At 45.5% G+C, this 19,669-nt stretch overlaps 2 protein-coding genes across 2 annotated transcripts; both read right to left on the bottom strand.

Annotated features, from left to right (window-relative positions):
• Positions 1-108: 108 nt before the first annotated feature.
• ccdc14 (coiled-coil domain containing 14) lies at positions 109-5,349 on the bottom strand. The gene is made up of 11 exons (XM_070855338.1): positions 5,273-5,349; positions 4,829-4,884; positions 4,669-4,738; positions 4,410-4,482; positions 4,159-4,263; positions 3,227-3,967; positions 2,664-2,793; positions 2,437-2,522; positions 2,210-2,353; positions 852-954; positions 109-695 (listed from the first exon to the last, which is right to left on the bottom strand). Exons 1-11 carry the CDS (start codon positions 5,294-5,296, stop codon positions 212-214), a joined length of 2,016 nt encoding a protein of 671 aa, XP_070711439.1. The 5' UTR covers positions 5,297-5,349; the 3' UTR covers positions 109-211.
• Positions 5,350-6,884: 1,535 nt separating this feature from the next.
• On the bottom strand, positions 6,885-13,546 carry ddx4 (DEAD (Asp-Glu-Ala-Asp) box polypeptide 4). Its single transcript, XM_070855727.1, is given in 20 exon segments — positions 6,885-6,962; positions 7,106-7,216; positions 7,473-7,743; positions 7,819-7,918; positions 8,067-8,212; positions 8,306-8,472; positions 8,551-8,680; positions 8,779-8,933; positions 9,031-9,183; positions 9,723-9,865; positions 9,963-10,001; positions 10,092-10,130; positions 10,207-10,242; positions 10,397-10,453; positions 10,597-10,623; positions 10,733-10,777; positions 12,332-12,394; positions 13,043-13,120; positions 13,365-13,413; positions 13,526-13,546. Coding segments are annotated over 20 exon segments (1,908 nt in total).
• Positions 13,547-19,669: the final 6,123 nt, after the last annotated feature.

The following is a 19,669-nucleotide window of genomic DNA, read 5'->3' as shown; positions in this document are numbered from 1 at the left end:
TATAGTGCTACATGACTTCTGAATGAAAACAGGAAAGGTTTTTAAAAAGGAATCATTGGGGGAATAAAACAGGGCGCTGTTTGTCTGACCTGTGTTTCCATCACAACCAGGAAAAAATCATTTATTTCTAATCTGAAATGTCACTTATTAAAATCAACACAAACAATAGAGGGTGAAAACACGACAGAGAGGAGCTGTGAGTGAGTGTGTGTCACCTCCCCAGGTCTAGCTGGATCGTCCTCTGCAGACTGGATATGCTGGCGTCCAGAGCTGCCAGGCCGTCTCTAAACGCTGCCTCGTCTCTAGTGTCAAAAGTCGATCCCGACTTCATGCTCCAGTCAGACATTACAGATCCCACGTCACACTGGGACACTGTGGAGTCAAAGAGTCGCCGCCGAGTCGACGGGTTTTGGGGACCGGCTGAAGTCTCTGCAGGTTTGTCATCTTGCTGAGGTCTGACATCATCTCTCAGCTGGACTGAGGTCAGTAGGATGTTTCCATCTCTCTCTGTAGCCCCGCGCACATGCTCAGCGTGTGTGGGCTCCAGCTGACCCAGAGAGCTCAGGTACTGGGTAACACGATCGGAGGGCGGCTCTGCTGGATCCTGCCTGTGCTGGTGCCGATCAAAATGTTTTGTTGGCAGAATGTTGGACACTGAGCTGCCAACAACTGATGAACCCCGACTCCAAAGAGCCCTGACAGACAGAGAGACAGAGTGAGCTTCATGGGGAATTTAAGACTTAAGACACACTTAAACTTGCACGATCAAGAGAATTCTTGTGGTCGAGGCACTTTCAGGACTAATATTTTGAACTTCTCACACACACACACACACACACACAGCATCCTACCTGTTCAGGTGTCCGAGCTCTTCCAGTCTTTGCTGGGCGAGTGAGGCCAACTCACTCTTCTCTCGCTCACTGTCCAGCAGCCTCCTCCTAGTGGTCTCCAAGTCTGTGAGTGTGCGCAAACACACATATATTACGATAAATATGGCAAATATACACACATTGTGACTGGTTTCAACAGCAGCTCAAAGGATTACAGCCATGTCAAAGATCAATCTGAGGCCATTTAGAAACAGTGTCACAACCGTTCAATGCACCACAGGGAACCTACGATCACTTACGGACGGATCACATCTACTTCAATACACACTGCTCAAAATTATTAAGGGAACACTTCAATCACACATCGGATCTCGTTGAAAACTAATTCTTCAAAATCACACAGAAAATCTAAGTAAAAAATTGAAATCACAGCAACTCATAATGTGGCTCAGTAGTGTGTTTGGCCCCCACGTGCCTGTATGCACTCCAGACAACATCCGGGCATGCTTGGATTCAGGTCTGGGGAACATGTGGATCAGTCAGTGGCATCAACGTCTTCATCATCCAGGAACTGCCTCCACACTCTGGCCACATGAGGCCGGCATCGTCCTGCACCAGGAGGAACCAGAGCCCACTGCACCGCTGTAAGGTCTGACAGTGGCTCTGAGGATTTCATCCTGGTACCTAACAGCAGTCAGGGGACTGTTGGGTAGCACCTGGAGGTCTGTGTGTCCTCCCCAGACCATTACTGACCCACCTGTCCAGCTCTCCATCTCCTGGTATCTCCTCCTGTGCTGGGAGACACAGCACAGTCTCAAGAGCATGGAGGACGTGCCTTCCTGGAGGAGCTGGACTACTGACAGCTCAGGACAGACTGATATCCCTGAAGTTTAATTAACTTGGTGTTATACTGTGATCATGAAGTGTTCCCTGTAGTTCTTATTTCTACAGGCTGCATTTTATTTGTTTGAACCTTTAAATTAAACGTGCTTTACTGTATCTATGTCTATCCATCCATCCATTATCTACACCGCTTATCCATCAGGGTTGTAGGGGGGGCTGGAGCCGATCCCAGCTTGGACTCGAACCTGGAACTTTCTTGCTGTGAGGCAACAGTGCTAACCACCGCACCGCATCTATGTATCTGTTATATATTCATCACTGGTGCTCCATGGAGGTTTACAATGTTAGATTTGCCGTTAGTGTCGCATTTTGTTTGGGATTTTCATCCCAATTCATTGATAACCAAATTGAAGGAACCCTTGTGAAAAATGTTTGTTCATGTTAAAAGGTGACGCGGGCGGAGCAAGTAGTGCTCTCAGCAGGTCTGTGTGCTCCACGATCAAACAGTAGATCACAGATGGCAGTAAAGTCTGAACCTGTCATGAGGAGTGCATTCTTTGCCTCAGTATCTCTCAGCTGGCTCTGTGTGTCCTGGAGGGCTTTCCGTAGTTCTGTGAGGTCATCCTGGACTTCCTGCAGCTGGGACTGAGCAGTGATGAGCTGCTGTTTGAGTGGCAGAGCTGTGGAGAGAGACACCACATTCAGACTGTTCACGTTCCTTTAGTTCTGAAGGTACACACACACACACACACACACACTTCACCTTCTGATGTACAGAGTGTCTCCATATTTTCTTGTCTCTCCGTTTTTTCCCTCTTCTTCAACTGCTGGTTCGGAATTCTCACATGCCTGACACACACACACACACACACACAAATCAATTCTCACCCACTAATGTGGTTCACAGAGTGGTCACAGACATCAATTAGTGCAGGCCCACGTTTGGAGTGAAACCCCAAGACAGTGTGTGTGTGCGTGTGTGTGTGTTACCTGTGGAGCTGAGTGCTCTGGCTGTGTAGTGACAATAGGTCTGGATCAGTCAGGATGTTTGAACTACCAACAGTCAGTGGTGAAGACAGAGTCTGATCCAGGTGACTGAGCAGCGTCTCTGCTACACTGCCTGCACACACACACACACACACACACACACACACACACACACACACACACACACACACACACACACACACACACACACACACACACACACACACACACACACACACACACACACACACACACACACACACACACACACACACACACACACACACACACACACACACACACACACACGCGTATGAGACGTAAAGTTTCCACTGATCTGACCCTACAACAGCTTTCCGTCACTTCCAAACGAATGATGTTGCCATTTTCCAAGTTCCATGTGTCAGTAAGTCTTCTGACACTAATCTGCAGACTCAAATGTAATAAGTGAAGCACACACTGTAGCACCCAGATACAAAGCAGCACTAAGAACAGGGTGGAACCAGACACAGGACAGACAGACAGACAGACAGACAGACAGACACTGTGTCCTGACATTCAGTTACCTTGTCCAGCGATCACAGCCTTCAGCTCCCCCAGGAGATACTGAACTGTCCTCACTCTAACTCCTGTCTCTGCGCTGCAGTCCTCGCCGCTGTGTGAGTGTGTGTGTTCCACAGCTGTGTGTGTGACTGTGGCGTTGCTTTGGGTGCTGATGTCTCTCACAGGAACAAGTTCCTGCTCTTCATCACACTCCCCCGTACAGAGTGTGTGTGGAGCTTTAGAGTAGGACTTGCAGTCAGTCTGAAGGACAGGCAGTAGGCCTGAGTGAGGGGAGGGCTGGGGCGGAGGGATGGAGGGCTGGGGTGGAGGGATGGAGGGCTGGGGCGGAGGGATGGAGGGCTGGGGCGGAGAGATGGAGGGCTGGGGCGGAGGGATGGAGGGCTGGGGCGGAGGGATGGAGGGCTGGGGCGGAGGGATGGAGGGCTGGGGCGGAGGGATGGAGGGCTGGGGCGGAGAGATGGAGGGCTGGGGCGGAGGGATGGAGGGCTGGGGCGGAGGGATGGAGGGCTGGAGTGGATGGATAGAGGGCTGGGCCGGAGAGATGGAGGCCTGGGGTGGAGGGGTGGTGTTGGAGAGGTGTAGCAGTGTTTTCTGACTGTGTGAAGGAGGGACGTGAGACTGCAGCAGGGTGTGGGGGCGTCTCTGAGGTGGGTGGAGCTTCACTCCGGAGTGAGCTGCTGGATGTGTTGTCCTTGGAGGTGTGCTGCTCGCTCCACACTGGACTGATGGAGAAGCCTTCTGCTCTGCAGGTGGAGATGAAGGGAAGACGGCGTAAAATTAGGCAATGAAGAACTGCCAGACTGGTTTCTGATATCTGAGCTTTAACTACCTGACCGCTGACATAAGATAGAAATATAGAATAAGAGAAAAAAGGGAAGGATAATACCAGATGGAATGGACACACACACACACACACACACACACACACACCTACCGGCCCTTGTAGGACGTTTCTTGATCATTTTCTTCCCCAGTGAGATAGATGGTCTTGATTTGGCCCCTCGAGCCTTCACTGCTCTGGGAATGCTTGGCGAGGCTTCTGCAAACACACACACACACACACACACTATTTTATTTATTATTTGAATTATCCTGTAGACCAAACAACTAATCGATTAATGCTGGAAACGTAACAAACTAGTGGCTGCTCTATTCATGGCCGTTATGTAAGGAAGCTCATCTGACCTGCCCTCTCAGCCTGAAGGATGCCACCGAGCAAGGCAGCGCACCGGTCCAGCCCCTTATGGAGAGAGGCGACCTGAGAGGACAGAGCACAGCTGTGAGCGGCACCAACACGTTCAGCTCCTCTGGAACAAGTCAGGGACTCACGTAGAACGCTGCCATCGTCACTCTGCCAAGAACCCTGCCGAGAACGGCTGTGCTCATGTGCATCATTAATCCTGCTCACACCGTCCTCTGATTGTAATCCAGCTCACTTCCTTACCTGATCTTCGGAGTCAGTGGAGTACAGAGAGTAGGCCGGCTCAGGACAAGCTGCCGGTCCTGGAGTCACTCTGACGACACAAGTTAGAGGAGGACACAGGGAGTGAGTGACAGGATATTAGAAGGCGGTGCTGTAACAAGCTTAAAAAAGGTGTAGTCACCGTCTCCTGGGTGGCTGCACGTTGACTCCTCCTGTCAACCTGCCTGATGTCACTGCCTGCCAGTCACACACACACACACACACACACACACACTACTGAATCAGTACCTGAGTAAATGTCCATATCACCACTGAATAAATGTAATGTTTACAACATGATGCTGATAGAACCCCTTTACTCATGTTGAATCTGGACTGGACTTCTGTCATATAGCGAGGTCAAACAGCACTATAGCTTGTCTTCATAAACATTTGGAAATATCAATGAAAAATGTACAGATCAGCAACTTCAGTGTCTTGGAGTCAGTAAACCCACTGCTACCTGACAGCAGTGTGTCACCCACCCTACACTGGATCTGTGAGGTCAGGTTTAGTGTGTGAGGTCAGGTTTAGTGTGTGTGAGGTCAGGTTTAGTGTGAGTTAAGTCAGGTTTAGTGTGTCTTACCTTGCTTTTCGCTGTTCCTTTCATGATTAACAACAGATTGTCAGCTGAAACACTCAGCCTGCTTCTCCTGTGCTGCTGTCACACACTTCCGTCCTCTCTGCTCTGTTTACTCCACCGTCTGGTTTCCGGCTAAAGTTTGAAACGGGAGCCGCACAGCTGACCAATCAAAACGCCTACGGAAAGCTGCAGGACCCGGAAGTACTTCTCCCTTTCAAAAGTAGGGTAACGTCATAGTTAGCCTGTGTGTGTGTGTGTGTGTGTGTGTGTGTGTGTGTGTGTGTGTGTGTGTGTGTGTGTGTGTGTGTGTGTGTGTGTGTGTGTGTGTGTGTGTGTGTGTGTGTGTGTGTGTGTGTGTGTGTGTGTGTGTGAGGGTGAGTATGGGTGAGTAAGGGTGAGTCCATGTTAACAGCCGCAGACACACATCGGTCTGTTAGAGCAGAAACAGCTCACCTCGCCTCTCTCTGTCTGGCGGACGGGACTAATTACCACCATAGACCGTGATTGTGACTACTACGGTAACGGTGCTCCGTGTTGACCGTTGCCATAGAGACACCCGCCAGCTCAGAAGCAGGAAGTGAGTTCAGCTCGCTGCCAAAGGATAAACAGCGTCCATCCCCGGCTGGTGTACACACTTACAGCAGAACACAATCTGTGGTCGTTTAGTGTAAAAAGGCTCAAATTCAGCGTTAAGCAGAGTTCCCCTGACCTGCTCTTTGAACAGTATGGAGCCGACGTCAACTCTTGGAGTACTTGTCGGTGGTGGAGTTACTATGAAGTGATTCTTCGAAGAGCATCAGCTTCCTCTCCCAGTGACTCACCTTTAACTGACACCCTGCTGGCACCCTGGGCTGACAGCCTGGAGATCTCTGGTGGTTCACTGACTCCAACACAACTTCGTCTCATTTTTAGTATGAGGACCAAACAGGGACTCCACCTCCACCAGCCCCCCCCCCGGATTTAAACTTTGTGGTGCAGGTGAAGACCTGTCTGATGTGTAAATCCTGGGAGAACAACCCTCTACAGCATCACCACTAGCCCTTGTCCTTATTATGGACCTTAGCGCAAAATACATTTCAATACCCTCAATCTTTTATACACAGGGATTCTATCTTTCTAAATCAGATGCAGTCAGTTCATCCATCCATCTTCAGACCATTCACATTGGACACTCGATTTACACATCCACTTTGGTTTTTCAGGACTCCCTTCAAATTATTGAAATCATTTAACCAAGTAATTAAATGCAACATGTTACAATAAATGTAGACTTTAATCTGAACAAATATTTATTTATTGGTGATCCTATTAGGAAACAAATTATAGTCACAATGGCATTTAAGTTTTGACTTCTGGTCAGACACATGGTCCTAATTAACCATCTTAAATGCAAATTTAAATTTAAATCTTTACATAACATGCCAGTCAGTGAAGACTGATTTGTCACATCTTACAAAAGACTTGGTTCTTGTTAACATCTCACTTCACATTTTTAACTTTGAACACTTTTTTCCCTTCAAACAAAAATATTGTGATAAAACTACAAACTAGCTGAACAGCTTTAAAGAAAAATAACTTAGATCAATGCTGTGTGTGTGCTGTTCCAATATTCTCTCTACTCCCATTCCTCATCTTCAGCTGCAGTTGGAGCAGCCGGTTGGCTCTGCACACTGTTGTCTTGGAAAGTTCCTCCCTGAGGACACAGTGGGGACACAGTGGGGACACAGTGAGGTCACAGTGAGGTCACAGTGAGGTCACAGTGAGGACAGGCAGCTACACTGACAAAGACTCCAAAGAAGAAAAAGCACCATACTACGAAGAAGTCATTCCAGTTACCTTCCTGGAGTCTAAGGAAGCAAAGGTCTTCCTGGCGGGGGGGTACAAGCCCATGGCAGCAGGGCCGCTGAAGGCTGACTCCTCTAACCATGAGGGCACTTCCTGCTGAGCCTGTCAATCCCAGTCAACATATGGAAACAATAAAGTCAGATACTGACAGTGCTTTGGGTCCATCCTAGTGATACAGCACCTGGACTGTATAAGGACCGACCAATAGAATCTTCTAAGGAGGAATAAGTCATGCAGGGGGGCTGTGCGGTATAAACATTCCAATTTCTGCTCAGTGGAATAAAGGGCTCAGAATGTGAATGCTTACTGTTAGGGTGGTGTTATCCAAATGTCTCTCTAAAGCAGACATCTCTCTCACCTTAGACAGGACTGTGACCAGCGAGCGAGCCAACTGGCCATCAGCATCTGGGTCATAGAAAGACACCGCTCTCCCGGTGTTACCACAGCGGCCAGTTCTCCCAATACGGTGGACATATTCGTCGATGTTGTTGGGAAGGTCAAAGTTCACCACATGCTGTACATCTGGGATATCAAGACCGCGGGCAGCTACAGATGTTGCCACCAGGACTGGACATTTGCCAAAGCGGAAGTCTGCCAGAGCCTGCTCTCGCTCCCGCTGTTCACGGTCACTGCCAGACAACACAACACATTAATATGTGCATTAAAGCAAAGTGGAACTCTTCATTCCTGGACGCACCACTTACCCATGGATGCTGGTAGTTGGGACCTTCTCCTGGCACAAGTAAGTGGCAATAAAGTCAGCTTGTCTCTTGGTCTCTACAAACACCATGGTGCGCTCCGTTCCTGCAACCAACACCAGCCATCAAAATCAACACTGGAAGACAATCGACAGCAGCTCCTGTAATGTTATTCAGTCCTAGAAGAGGTGAAGGGTACAGTGTGTATAGATGTTTTTTTCTGAACACTGGAAACAGCCGCAAAAATAACTTACCAGTTGTCTTGAGGAGGTCAAGGAGCTGCTCTCTCTTCGAGAACTTGGTGACTTGGATAAATGTCTGCTCCACATCACTGCAGGCTCCACCCACCACACCCACTGCCAAGAATAAATAGTCCGTCTTGAGGAAGTCAGCCGCCATCCTGTAAAAACATTGCCATATTCAGACATGCCAAGCTCACTTATGACAGTTGTCCACATTAAGAGCAAAAGCTGTGGTTGATCAAGGAGCCGACCTCTGGATGTCCTCAGGGTAGGTGGCGCTGAACATCAGTGTCTGACGGTTCTCCTTAGATGGCATTCCAGGGGAGCCCACCAGGCGGCGCATGTCAGGCTCAAAACCCATATCCAACATTCGGTCGGCCTCATCCAGGACAAAGTACCGCAATTTACTCAACCCAACCTAGAGCACACACATCATTTAGTTACATGTCTAAGCCTTTGACTATAGACTAATCATTGTCTGACTGAATATTCTGACCTTTCCTCTTCCAAGCATATCCAACATTCTCCCTGGTGTTCCACAAAGCACATTACATCCCTTTAAGACCTCTCTTATTTGGTGTCCAGTGCTGACTCCACCATAAACCACTACAGGACGCACACATGTCCTACAACAGCCCAGGGAAACTAAGATTAGAAATCAGAACGTGCAACGTCATACATGTCATCTTTGTTTGTGTAACATTTTATCACAGTCTTAACATACCCGAAGGCAAACTTCCTGGCCTCCAAGTAAATCTGGTTGATGAGCTCCCTAGTTGGTGCCACGATGATGGCTTCAGGCTCCTGCACCTCACTGAAGCGACTGGCTGCCACACCGTCTGCCATCAGCTGCTGCAGAATAGGGAGCAGGAAAGCAGCCTGGAAGAGCAGAGAACTATTTAAATTCTGTTCACAAGGAAACTTACAGGTCAGTTGATTCTCCCTCCATTTGTTACAGGTCAGTTGATTCTCCCACCGTTTTACCAGATCCAGTCTGAGCACAGGCCATGAGATCTCTTCCAGCAGAGATGATTGGGATGCCGTGCTTCTGCACAGGAGTCGGCTTCACATAACCAGACTTGCTGATGTTTTTTCTCAAGGACTCGCACAATGCTGCCTCATCAAAAGTCTGGAGGAGAAAGGTTTAAATTGCTGATTCAGCAGACTTATACAACAGATGAAACAAAAACCACCTTCAGAAGAAAGGTCACATTTGTTGCCATGAGGTGGTCTGGGTTAAGGTGTTTACACCATCTTGTTGTTAGCGACATCACAGTGAGCTGGTAGATCAGGCAAGTTTATACAGCTTCAAACACAACATAGCACTTATTTTTAACTGTCCACCCCCAATTATTTTGAAACAAATATTGAATTAGAAATCATATTATGTTAAAATATTTTGAGGGTTGTGATTTCAGCTCCCCACCTTTCATTTGTGTCTGACAAGCTGTCATTTCTGATATCACAGTAGCCACAGACTGTGTAGTCTGACAAATGTTTACAAATGTGAACCAAAAACTCAACTACTCCAATCCTTGCTGTATGTGTAAAAATGCAGACAAACCATCCAATCAAGGTAGAATTATTTAATCTCACAAACCAGCTACTACAAATAGAAAGCTTGTTTCTCAACTAATTGGTAAACGAACTTATTTCAGCACTTTTTACCATGATAGCCTGTGGTGGGTTGGTTCCACTGACATCCACCATGATTTCATCATACTTGTCAAAGTTGATGCCCGATTCATAGTGGGAAAAAATGGAGTCTTCATCTTCAGGGAGGGTTGGGGGAACATATGTGACCTTTGGCCCTGTGGGTCAGAACAGAAACTCTTTGTTGTGCAGGAGTGGGACAAGCGTGACACTGCAGAACTGCTGACTTTTACTCTCCATAGTTCATTAACTTACTGTCGCCATCACATGCGTCTTTATTTTCTTTATCTTCCCCTGTATTAGACACAGGTGTCAGTGAGTGAAATATTTCAATTCTACACTGAATGGCTGAAATCACTGTTAATTATCAAAACAAACAATTACCAGATTGAGCAAAGACGTCTTCATCTTTTCCACGATAGCCTGCCACGACACAAGACAATTGAAATTTAATATGAAATAATGAGTCCTCTAGAAGGGTTAATGGTTGCTCTTTTACCTCCTCCAAAGCCTCTTCTGCCATCCTGGTCACCACCTTCAATATATTATCTGTTATTAATGATCTGCTCTTTGATCTCAAATGAAGACTATTGATTACTAAAATAGCAATACATTTCTTTGCATTTTAGAAAACAGCATCAAGCAAAGGCAGCCCGGCTTCACTATGACAGTACTCGATCACTAAATACCTTGTCTGAAACCTCCTCCTCTGCTACCTCTTCCTCCTCTGCTGCCTCCCCTAAACCCTGTTCAGAACATCAGAGACAAAGATTTAAATCCAGCACATCAAAGTAAAAAAGGAAGAAAAACTTGTTAGAAACAGTCAAACTACAACCAAACCTGATTTTGTACTCAAGTGTGTGTGTGTAACAAAAAAAAGAGCACCTACCATTTTCACACACTCCATTGCCGTCTTCTGTTAAATCAAGGCAGGTCACATTAAGTCAACCAAAATGTTTAGGTCAGTTGCACTCAGAGTAGATCTAATTTCAGCCGTCTCACAAGTAAGCACATGAAAACTTTACCATTGGAATCACTGCAATCCCTTCTGTCAAATCCTCTGCCACACCCTGTTAGAACAAACATGCCATCAGGAAACCATCGCAGAAACTCAGTTCGAAGCATTATACCACATCTACCAACTTTCCTCATTATTATCTGCTAATACAGCCTTTGTTCTTCACCTTATTGGGCCACATCATAATACCACACTTGTCCCTGGCAGCCTACATCTATCTTTGGCCTACCCATCTCATCCAGGATGCTTCCTGTAACGTTTGTGGTCAGAAAAGTTTCTGCAAATGTTTTACCTCTGGAACTCTTGGAATCCTTTGTAATTGTGACCTGACTTTGTCAAAGTAAACTACAAACTCTTGGAGCCACCGCTGACGCAAACAGGGGACTAGTGAATGATACACAAAACAAGTGTTCAGGGAATATTCCTTCACGTCTGAAACCTTTGAAATAGAGATGCACGATATAGAATTTCATGGTCCTTAACAGTAACTAAAATAAAATAAATAAATCATCAGCTTGTTGTGGCCAATACTGAGACAATAATAAGACCATCATAGCAATCTTATCAATGTAAAGATGTGAGAGGAAAACTTTTTAATACATTTCCGTAACATATTTTAATATGCAAATGCCACACATCATCTACTTGTTGATAAGCAGATACTGGCTACATCAACAATTACAATAACTTTACATAGTCTTGAACTATTTCATTTGTACCTTAAGCCCTTGGGCATGATTGTTTGGAAAGGCCACAAGCCTTTTCCTATACACAGACCAACAACCCTGTTTCATCCTCCATCCCGTCCTCCTCCCTCTGCTGCTGACATGAAGACACTTCCTACTGGACAGCTACAGCTGATACAGAGGACAGGCTGGTTGGTCTCAGCCTCCAAGTCTACACAATTCAGCTTCTCTCAATACAGAGCCAGTTTGGTTCAATCGTTAAATACAAATAGTGGTTGTTTTTAGCTTGTTCATAACAATTATTAATCAACATACTAGGTTCAGTGTGTCTATGGACTGAGAGGGTACAGTTGTGACTGCAGGCAGAGCTGTTGACAATGTTGCATTCCTGCAAGTTAATGTTCCGCTTGTTCAACAGGTGTTTGATAAATTGATCACACCCTTACTTGAGGATTTGGTTGCAGTTGTGGATAATGAGCACTGTTGCCTTTCACTCAGGTAAGATATAACTAAGTCTGTTTCAGTCTCTCTGCTGTATACTCCGATGTCTGCTCTGTGTGTAGGGAGCTCTGCCCTGCCACAGTGCAAACACAGGCATCCAAACAGGAAAGAGGAGAGGGAGGAAGAGGAAATCCCCTCTCAGGACTGGGTCTTAAGTGGCGTCCCGTACGCAGCCATGCTCCACATCATCGAATGCAATTATCTGCTTCAGTTCCCTTTTAATAACAAATTAATTTTCTTACTCATCAGCCAAGAATATGCTAGCCACCAATATAACGTACATCCCTACTCTACAGTCAAGACAGAATCAAAACATTACCACACACAATATCCTTTTAACTCGCACACTGCTATTCAGATCTATAGTGCAATAATACATTTTGTGTCTGTGCGGGTGGGTGAGTGAGTTCATGTCTAACCTCTGCCTCCTCTACCTCTGAAACCGCCTCTTTCTCCTCCTGTATTGTTCCAGTTGTCCCCATCTATAAAGAACAAATTGGAGGGTCAGTAGCCCCAAGACTCAGCACCTATCGACAATAAGGTAATACTTCCACAGCTTACCATTTCTCGTCACCACCAACAAAGCAAAAGGTGAAAGCACAAAAGTTACATTCCTTCTTCTGCTTATGGAGTTGAAATTATTCCCATCTAACCATTTTACTCCTATTCAGGGGTGTCATGTCAGGTCTGCACTACTCTACACCAAACCACACATACCTACTGGTTTGGAGTGGCTGGAAGCAGCTGAACTGCTTCTTCAGCGTAGAATCAGTTCAGTAACGGCACTTCAGTACAGCACTATAGTTCGTATAGTTTCTCACACTTGGCAGGCACTTACTGATGCATTTATTTTGCCAAACTTGGACCAGAGTACATTGTTAATACTATTAATTAAAACTATTGATAATTTAATAGTTTCATTGCTCTTTAGTCTCACATCTGATGAATCGTTGGGTCTCTCTCTTAATTAAAGAGTTTGGTCTAGACCTGCTCTTTATGGAGAGTGTCTTGAGATAACACTGTTATGAGTTGGCACTATATAAATAAAGACTGATTGATTAATAAGGGACCAACGTGATAAACTAATCTTGTCATTCATAAATGTTCAGTCATTAAATTAATAATTCTACTACTGGTTTAATAATAAGATGAGTGGGCACCTGCGGAGAATGAACTTTTAAAACCTCCTTGTCTGCCTCTGCCTCTGCCTCGTCCACCAAAATCTGGAGAGAAACAGAAAAACGTTCCTCAATTTCTAGGGCAGAAACCTCATCCTTTCTATACTTGATGCATACATCATCTTAATTCCCTTATTTCCACTAATGCAACAGGTGATTTCAGCAGATGCTAAAGAACAGGATGATCTTTCATGTGCTTACCATGGATGAACAAAAGATTAAAGTGTAGAGGCACATTATCACTGGATAATATGCAATAGGGCAGTTCACCTACCTTCACTTGGGGTGTGGCTGGTTAGCATAATAGTACTTGCAGCAGTGTCCTGTAAAGATTGAAAACAGGTGTTGAAGGTCTGGCTCCATGGCAGGAACAGCACAACTGGACGTAATTAGCGAATGACTCGTTATTGGCTATTTGACAGTAAACTAGCTTACCCCTTCTTCCCATTCATCCATTTTTGTTCACCTAACAAATTCAGACAAAAGAGGAGTCAGCATTCATAGGCTGGATTAGCATGCATTAGACTGGATATAGATTATTCTGCCACAATAAGCGGTATGTGTTCCTCACACAAATCTGACTGAAGTATGGAGCAAAGCAAACCACTTGACTGTTACAGTCAAACATTCAAAGGATGTCGTCAAAGCACGTTGTCAGGCTTGCATCGCGTGTTTTTCCAAATGATACGTTAAGCTAACATTAGCTTAAAACACCACATCTTGACGGCGAGGTGTTACGGACAAATGTCAGAACTGAATTATATCCACCCGGTTGTTGACTTGTGTTTATTACTCATTAAAAAGTTTCCGTTTACAACCTATTTTATCATGGCGAACTTCGAAGGTATCGACGAAAATCGAAACCAGTTACGCTAACGCTAGCTAGCATGAGCTAACTCGCCATTAATACCAACGTAGAACAAAATATGTATTATTGATTAAATTTGGTTCCGCTCTCTTGATAAAGGTCTACGGAGTGATGGCGGCATGTAAGGCTCATGTGCATAACCCTGGCGTTACTTTGTGAAAAGCTTCTCCAGTAGTGCTCTCCGCTGTGGTGCACCTTCCCCTCGGCGGCTCACCTCTCCGTCGGGCTCGTGCGCGCAGTGAACTCACCGGGCGGGCCAGCGCGTCAGGGTTGCCAGTTCTGCTGTTTTCCCGCCCAACTGGGTTCATTTCAAAGTACAACGTGGGAAGTGAATGACTGTGGTGAGAGGTTTAAGTGTGTTCTCAGGAAATCGTGTCGTGTCGTGTGTGTGTGTGTGTGTGTGTGTGTGTGTGTGTGTGTGTGTGTGTGTGTGTGTGTGTGTGTGTGTGTGTGTGTGGTGGGGGTTCCTAAACTACCAGAATAAAACAAAGAAAGTAATGACTCTATGAATTAATTGCTATGATCTGTCTATCTCCACTGGGAGCTTCATGCCACAAGCACCAGAGGCAGAGAGCCCTGCAGGGCCCTGGTTTTCTCCAGACTGCTGAGACAAGAGCTCATGTGACCTCTAAAGTCTGTGATGTCCACATTTTCTTACATCTTGGCCTTTTTACTTTTGAATGTTAAAATTGGCAAGATTTCATGCAGACTGGCTTGCACCTGTTGATTCTTGTATATTGTATTTCTGAGCAGAAGTGTGAACAAAAAAGTGACTGTGTATGTAACGTCTTTTATAATAACTGCATTTTAAAATGTGCAAACGAACAAATGTCAGCTTTATGAGTATGAAAAACGTCAACCCTTGTGGTTACCGAATCCTCTGACACATCTGTAATAACATATAGCCTATAGTAAATAGTTATACTCCTTTCAGAAATCAGCATTTTCATTTCAAAGCCTTACTTGGATTCATTCCAGATTTACCACGGTGGTTTCGGTGGCGCAGCAGTGACCTACAGATGACCTACTTATCAAGGTGCCTTTGAGCCTGGCACTGAACTCCTGAACCCCTTAGCTCCAGTGGAGCTGTGCCCTGACGTATACTGGGTATGTTCCGGGTGTGAATTTGAGTGTGGAGCCGGAAAAGGAGGGCGATCTCATCTTTAGTCTTCTTGCTTTTAACTACGCCATCCTCATTTTCCTCTTCCATTTGTTCAAATTCTGCATGTCACTAGAATAACATAGGGCTTATCATTCTTTCACCATCACCCAGCCCTCTGATCTTCTGTTAACATCCTTTTATTATATTTCCTAATTGCCAACCAATACTATTGAAGCTGATACTGATACTGATATATTACCTCGTTATGTTGTTTATTAGATAAACACATGTAATGGGTTTAATAGGTTGGTCAGCTGTGAGAATAAGTAGATTTGTGTTTGTTACTGTGAACTGAGGGCTGTGAAGAGGTGGGCATCATGATACTTTCACACAGACGACTTCTGTAACATTAAGATAATAAACGTCTGGAGAAAATGAAGCACAAAAGTAAGCTAGAAGAGGATGGAAGTGCATTGCGACACTTCAAACCAGTCATTGTACAGTCACATAGGCTATACAGCAGAAAAGACCGAACTTTCAGAAGTGAGGTATTTATTTTCAAAAGCAAACCCAGACTGAAGCTTGATGAGACAGAGATCTGGTGATGCAGAGTTAGGGATGGACAGTCGGACCCCTGTAGGCTCACTGAACACTGAACTGCACTTGTTTTTGAACAAGACACATTTAAAAACTGGATCTAAAGTTCATTTGTGACTCAACTGTGTCGTTGTAAACTGGCTAGTCTATCATTGAGTTGTTGGTCAAAATGGGTGGCAACGCTGAAACTAGCTCGTGCACTTAGGTGTTCATTGTCTCAGGTTCATGGTCCTTATAGCTCCCTGTAGAGACCAGTCTGGTAAAACCAGTCCTGGACCCCCTCAGTTGGCCTACTAGCCAAAGGTGGGAGTGGAGGATGCTATCACCCCCCTTGTCTCACCATGCTCCATGTTCCCGATGATCCATGTTCCCCAGATTTACTATATGCTGCACATAATGGGATCTACCTTCCCCAGGTTGTCATATGTGCTCTATGTTCCCAGGGTCCTATTTCCATAGATCATATGTTCCCCAGCTCTATATTCCCATAACACACTTTACATGTGATTATTGATTTGCTAAATTGATGTACTATTGGTGAATTATGACTCCTCTAAATAAAGAACTGTAAAATCAGATCCCAGCCTCTCCTCAATTCAATTCAATTTCAATTCAATTCAATTCAATTCAGTTTTATTTGTATAGCCCAATATCACAACAGAGTCTCATAGTGCTTTACAAAGTTCACTGAAATAAACAAGTGTAAGCGAACAACAATCTAATAAAGAGTCCTCCTTTTTCTTTGCATGGTTTCTCCTCCAGGTTGTGACCAGGCTCAATGTGTCTTAGATCTGGTCCCATACAATGGGAAAATTGGGTAAGAGTAGACATAGGGATTAGGGTGAGGTACGGGTCAGGTATTAGGGTGGGGGTGTGGTTACGTTTAGGTACAGGAGTTGTTAGGGTTAGGCTAGTGGGTGGGGGATTAAATTAAGTTAGGGTTAATGTGTCATATGAAGAGGATAGGAGTTAGGGAACACACGTAAATACCGTGGTTTGTGGTGAAAATTGTGATTTGTGAACAATCTGCTATACCCCTAGATACACTTGCTCTGTGAAAGTCACGTTCTTTGATTTGTCCAGTGCATTCAACACCATCCAGCTTTCTGTGCTGGGGTGCAAGCTGACAACTTAATGTTCTCCTGGTGTTTTGGATTGTGGACTACCAGACTGGTTGGTATGTCAGTGGTTCTATGCTATTGCTGCATCAGAGAGGTGATGGAGGCTGAGTACAGGAGTGTCGTGGACTCATCGTTGAGTCCAGCTCAGTGCTATACTATTTTTTTACTTTCAGGAAGGCTGGCTCTGTCCTGGGGGTGGTGTTGGAGAGGAGGACAAGGACCCTCACCATCCCCACAGTGGCACCTTCAACAGAATGACACAGGAAGTCCTTTCTTCCCGTACAACTCATCAACCTCAGACAGAGACGGACAGCAGAGGCGTTGGGTGCTGAGGTGGTCCAGCCTCCATCTCCAGCTCTGTTCTGCTCTGTTTCCATCTCTCTTTTTCTCTCTGAATCACAGTCATCACAACTCTCTAATTTATGGGACTTCATGGCTCTTCTGTGCAATAAAGGGGCATGAAGTGAAATATCATGGACATAACCAGTGAACATTTTGAATGATTACTTGTTTTATTTCAACTCTATATGCACTCTTCCAATTTGCTGCACAATAATTTGAAGTTTGATTGGACTCCTGCTAACTGTATCCAGAGGCTGCAGCTGATTTCAGCTGATGTTTATGTAGCTAACATTAGGTCCACACGCTGGCAAAGAAAATAAGATGATAATTCTCATAGAATTGCTGTGGTTGGGATAATGGTAACATTTTCCTGCATGTATGAAGCCTGTGCATATTGTCCTATTCTCATCTGGTGGGGTGGGCTTAGGACAGAGAGGGGGGGATTGGAGAGCTGCATTTTTCAAATTCTAGCTTTTTGTCCTTTTCCAGATTTCTGCCACCCCCAGCTTTAAAACAGAGCCAAGGGAGTTTCTGGCACTGTTTGATACTGTATGACAAAAGCTTGACTCACATATACTCCCTGTATTTGTAATAGAAACAAAGCGAAATTGCAGAGAATAGAAAATATAGCTGGTGCGGACGCCCCAACCAAATGAGAAATATGAATTAGAAGTAAAGAATAAAGCTGCCCTGGTTACATTTGATTATTCCCTCCCATTGAACCTGCAGTGTGTTTTACTCTCAGGAGGACAAAACATGACAAAAATCAAGTTGTTTACATCTGTTCAGTAACAATTTGACTCTAGTCTTTTGACATCAGTCTGAGTCTGAGTGGTAGCAGTCACTCCACACACAAACATACAGGGGAGCCGCAGGTACCATATGCACTGCCACTTCCACTTGTGTGGCCAGTAAGCAAACAGTCAACTCTCAGTGTTCAAATCTGTTAGAATCAAGCTAGATAAACATTCATTTTTCATTCAGAATGAACACACCTTCTGGAACCCTTCTGGAATGCACTTCCTCTGTGCTGGATCTGAAATTTTCACTGGACAAAATGCAAACTTGATAGAAGACACTAGAGCACAATACTAACTACAAACCTAGTCCAGTAAAGGGGTCCTGCATCCTGTATATATACATATATCTAAAGGTTTAGCCCTTTTAAACCTTTAATTGGAAGCATAGGAACACTGGTTGTTTTCTGTTTTTTCTTTATTATTATCGTTTTTCTACATTGTGGATTAATATTGAAGACATCAACCGACATAGAATTATGCTGTCAGTGTGTCCTTCATGAGGTGGGAGTTGTTCTGTCTCTTGGATGATAGCTTTGCCATCATCCTCCGCTCTCCCACCACCTCAACTGGGTCGAGGGGGCGACCCAGGACAGAGCCGGCCTTCTTGATGAGCATGTCCAGTCTCTTCCTGTCCACAGCTGTGATGCTGCTCCCCCCAGCAGACCACTCCATATGAAATGGCTGATGGCACAGCAGAGTCATAGAAGGTCTTAAAGAGTCCTGGTAAATGGTTTGTATTTGTACAGCACCTTTCTAGTCATTTCGACTTCTCAAAGTTTTTTTTTTACATCACATCCTCATTCACCCATTCACACATCATTCATTCAATTTAAGTTGGAGGAGACAGTTCTTTCACTCACTCTGCCCCCTGCAGTCCAAAAGACCTCAGCCTCCTGAGTCTGCTCTGTTCTGAGTTGTCAGTCCAGTCCAGTTTATTGCTTAGGTGAACACCCAGGTACTTATATGATGTCACCATCTCGATGCCTATTCCCTTGATACTCACCGGTGTTGGGGGGGGGGGGAGTGTGTGCATCTACAGAAATCCACCACCAGTTCTTTGGTTTTCCCCGCATGGATCTGGAGGTGGTTCCTCTGGCACCAGTCCACAAAGTCCTGCATTAGTTCTCTGTACTCCCTGTCATCTCCATCGGTGATGGCAGAATCATCAGAGAACTTTTGCAGGTGGCAGGTGTGTGAGTTGTAAGAGAAGTCTGCAGTGTGGAGGGTGAAGAGAAACGGAGTAAGGACCGTTCCCTGCCGGGGCCCCTGTACTGCAGACAACCATGTCGTACACACAGTCCCTTGTCCTCACATACTGTGGACGGTTGGTGAGGTAGTCCAGAATCCAGGATGTGAGGTGATGGCCCACACCGGTGTTCTCCTGCTTGTCCCTTAGAAGTGCTGGCTGTATCGTGTTGAAGGCACTGGAGAAATCAAGAAATGAGATCCTCACAGTGCTTCCAGCCTTCTCCAGGTGAGAGAGAGCTCGGTGTAGAAGGAGGATGACAGCGTCGTCCACCCCGATGCCAGGTTGGTAGGCAAACTGAAGTGGGTGAGCAGATGGTTTCTACATGTGTGATTCCCACCATGAAGCATGGCTACCACAGCATTCTGCAGCAACACGCCATCCCATCTGGTTTGTGCTTAGTGGGACCATCACTTGTTGTTCAACAGGACAATGAGCCCAAACACACCTCCAGGAGAGGGATGGAGTGCTCCACATTCAGCTGACCTGAGCCCAGCTGAGAT

This window comes from Pempheris klunzingeri, chromosome 24, assembly GCF_042242105.1.
Source record: "Pempheris klunzingeri isolate RE-2024b chromosome 24, fPemKlu1.hap1, whole genome shotgun sequence".
Classification (NCBI taxonomy): Eukaryota; Metazoa; Chordata; class Actinopteri; order Acropomatiformes; family Pempheridae; genus Pempheris; species Pempheris klunzingeri.
Note: the sequence above shows the minus strand (reverse complement) of the source record. Positions and strands in the feature narration are given on the sequence as shown.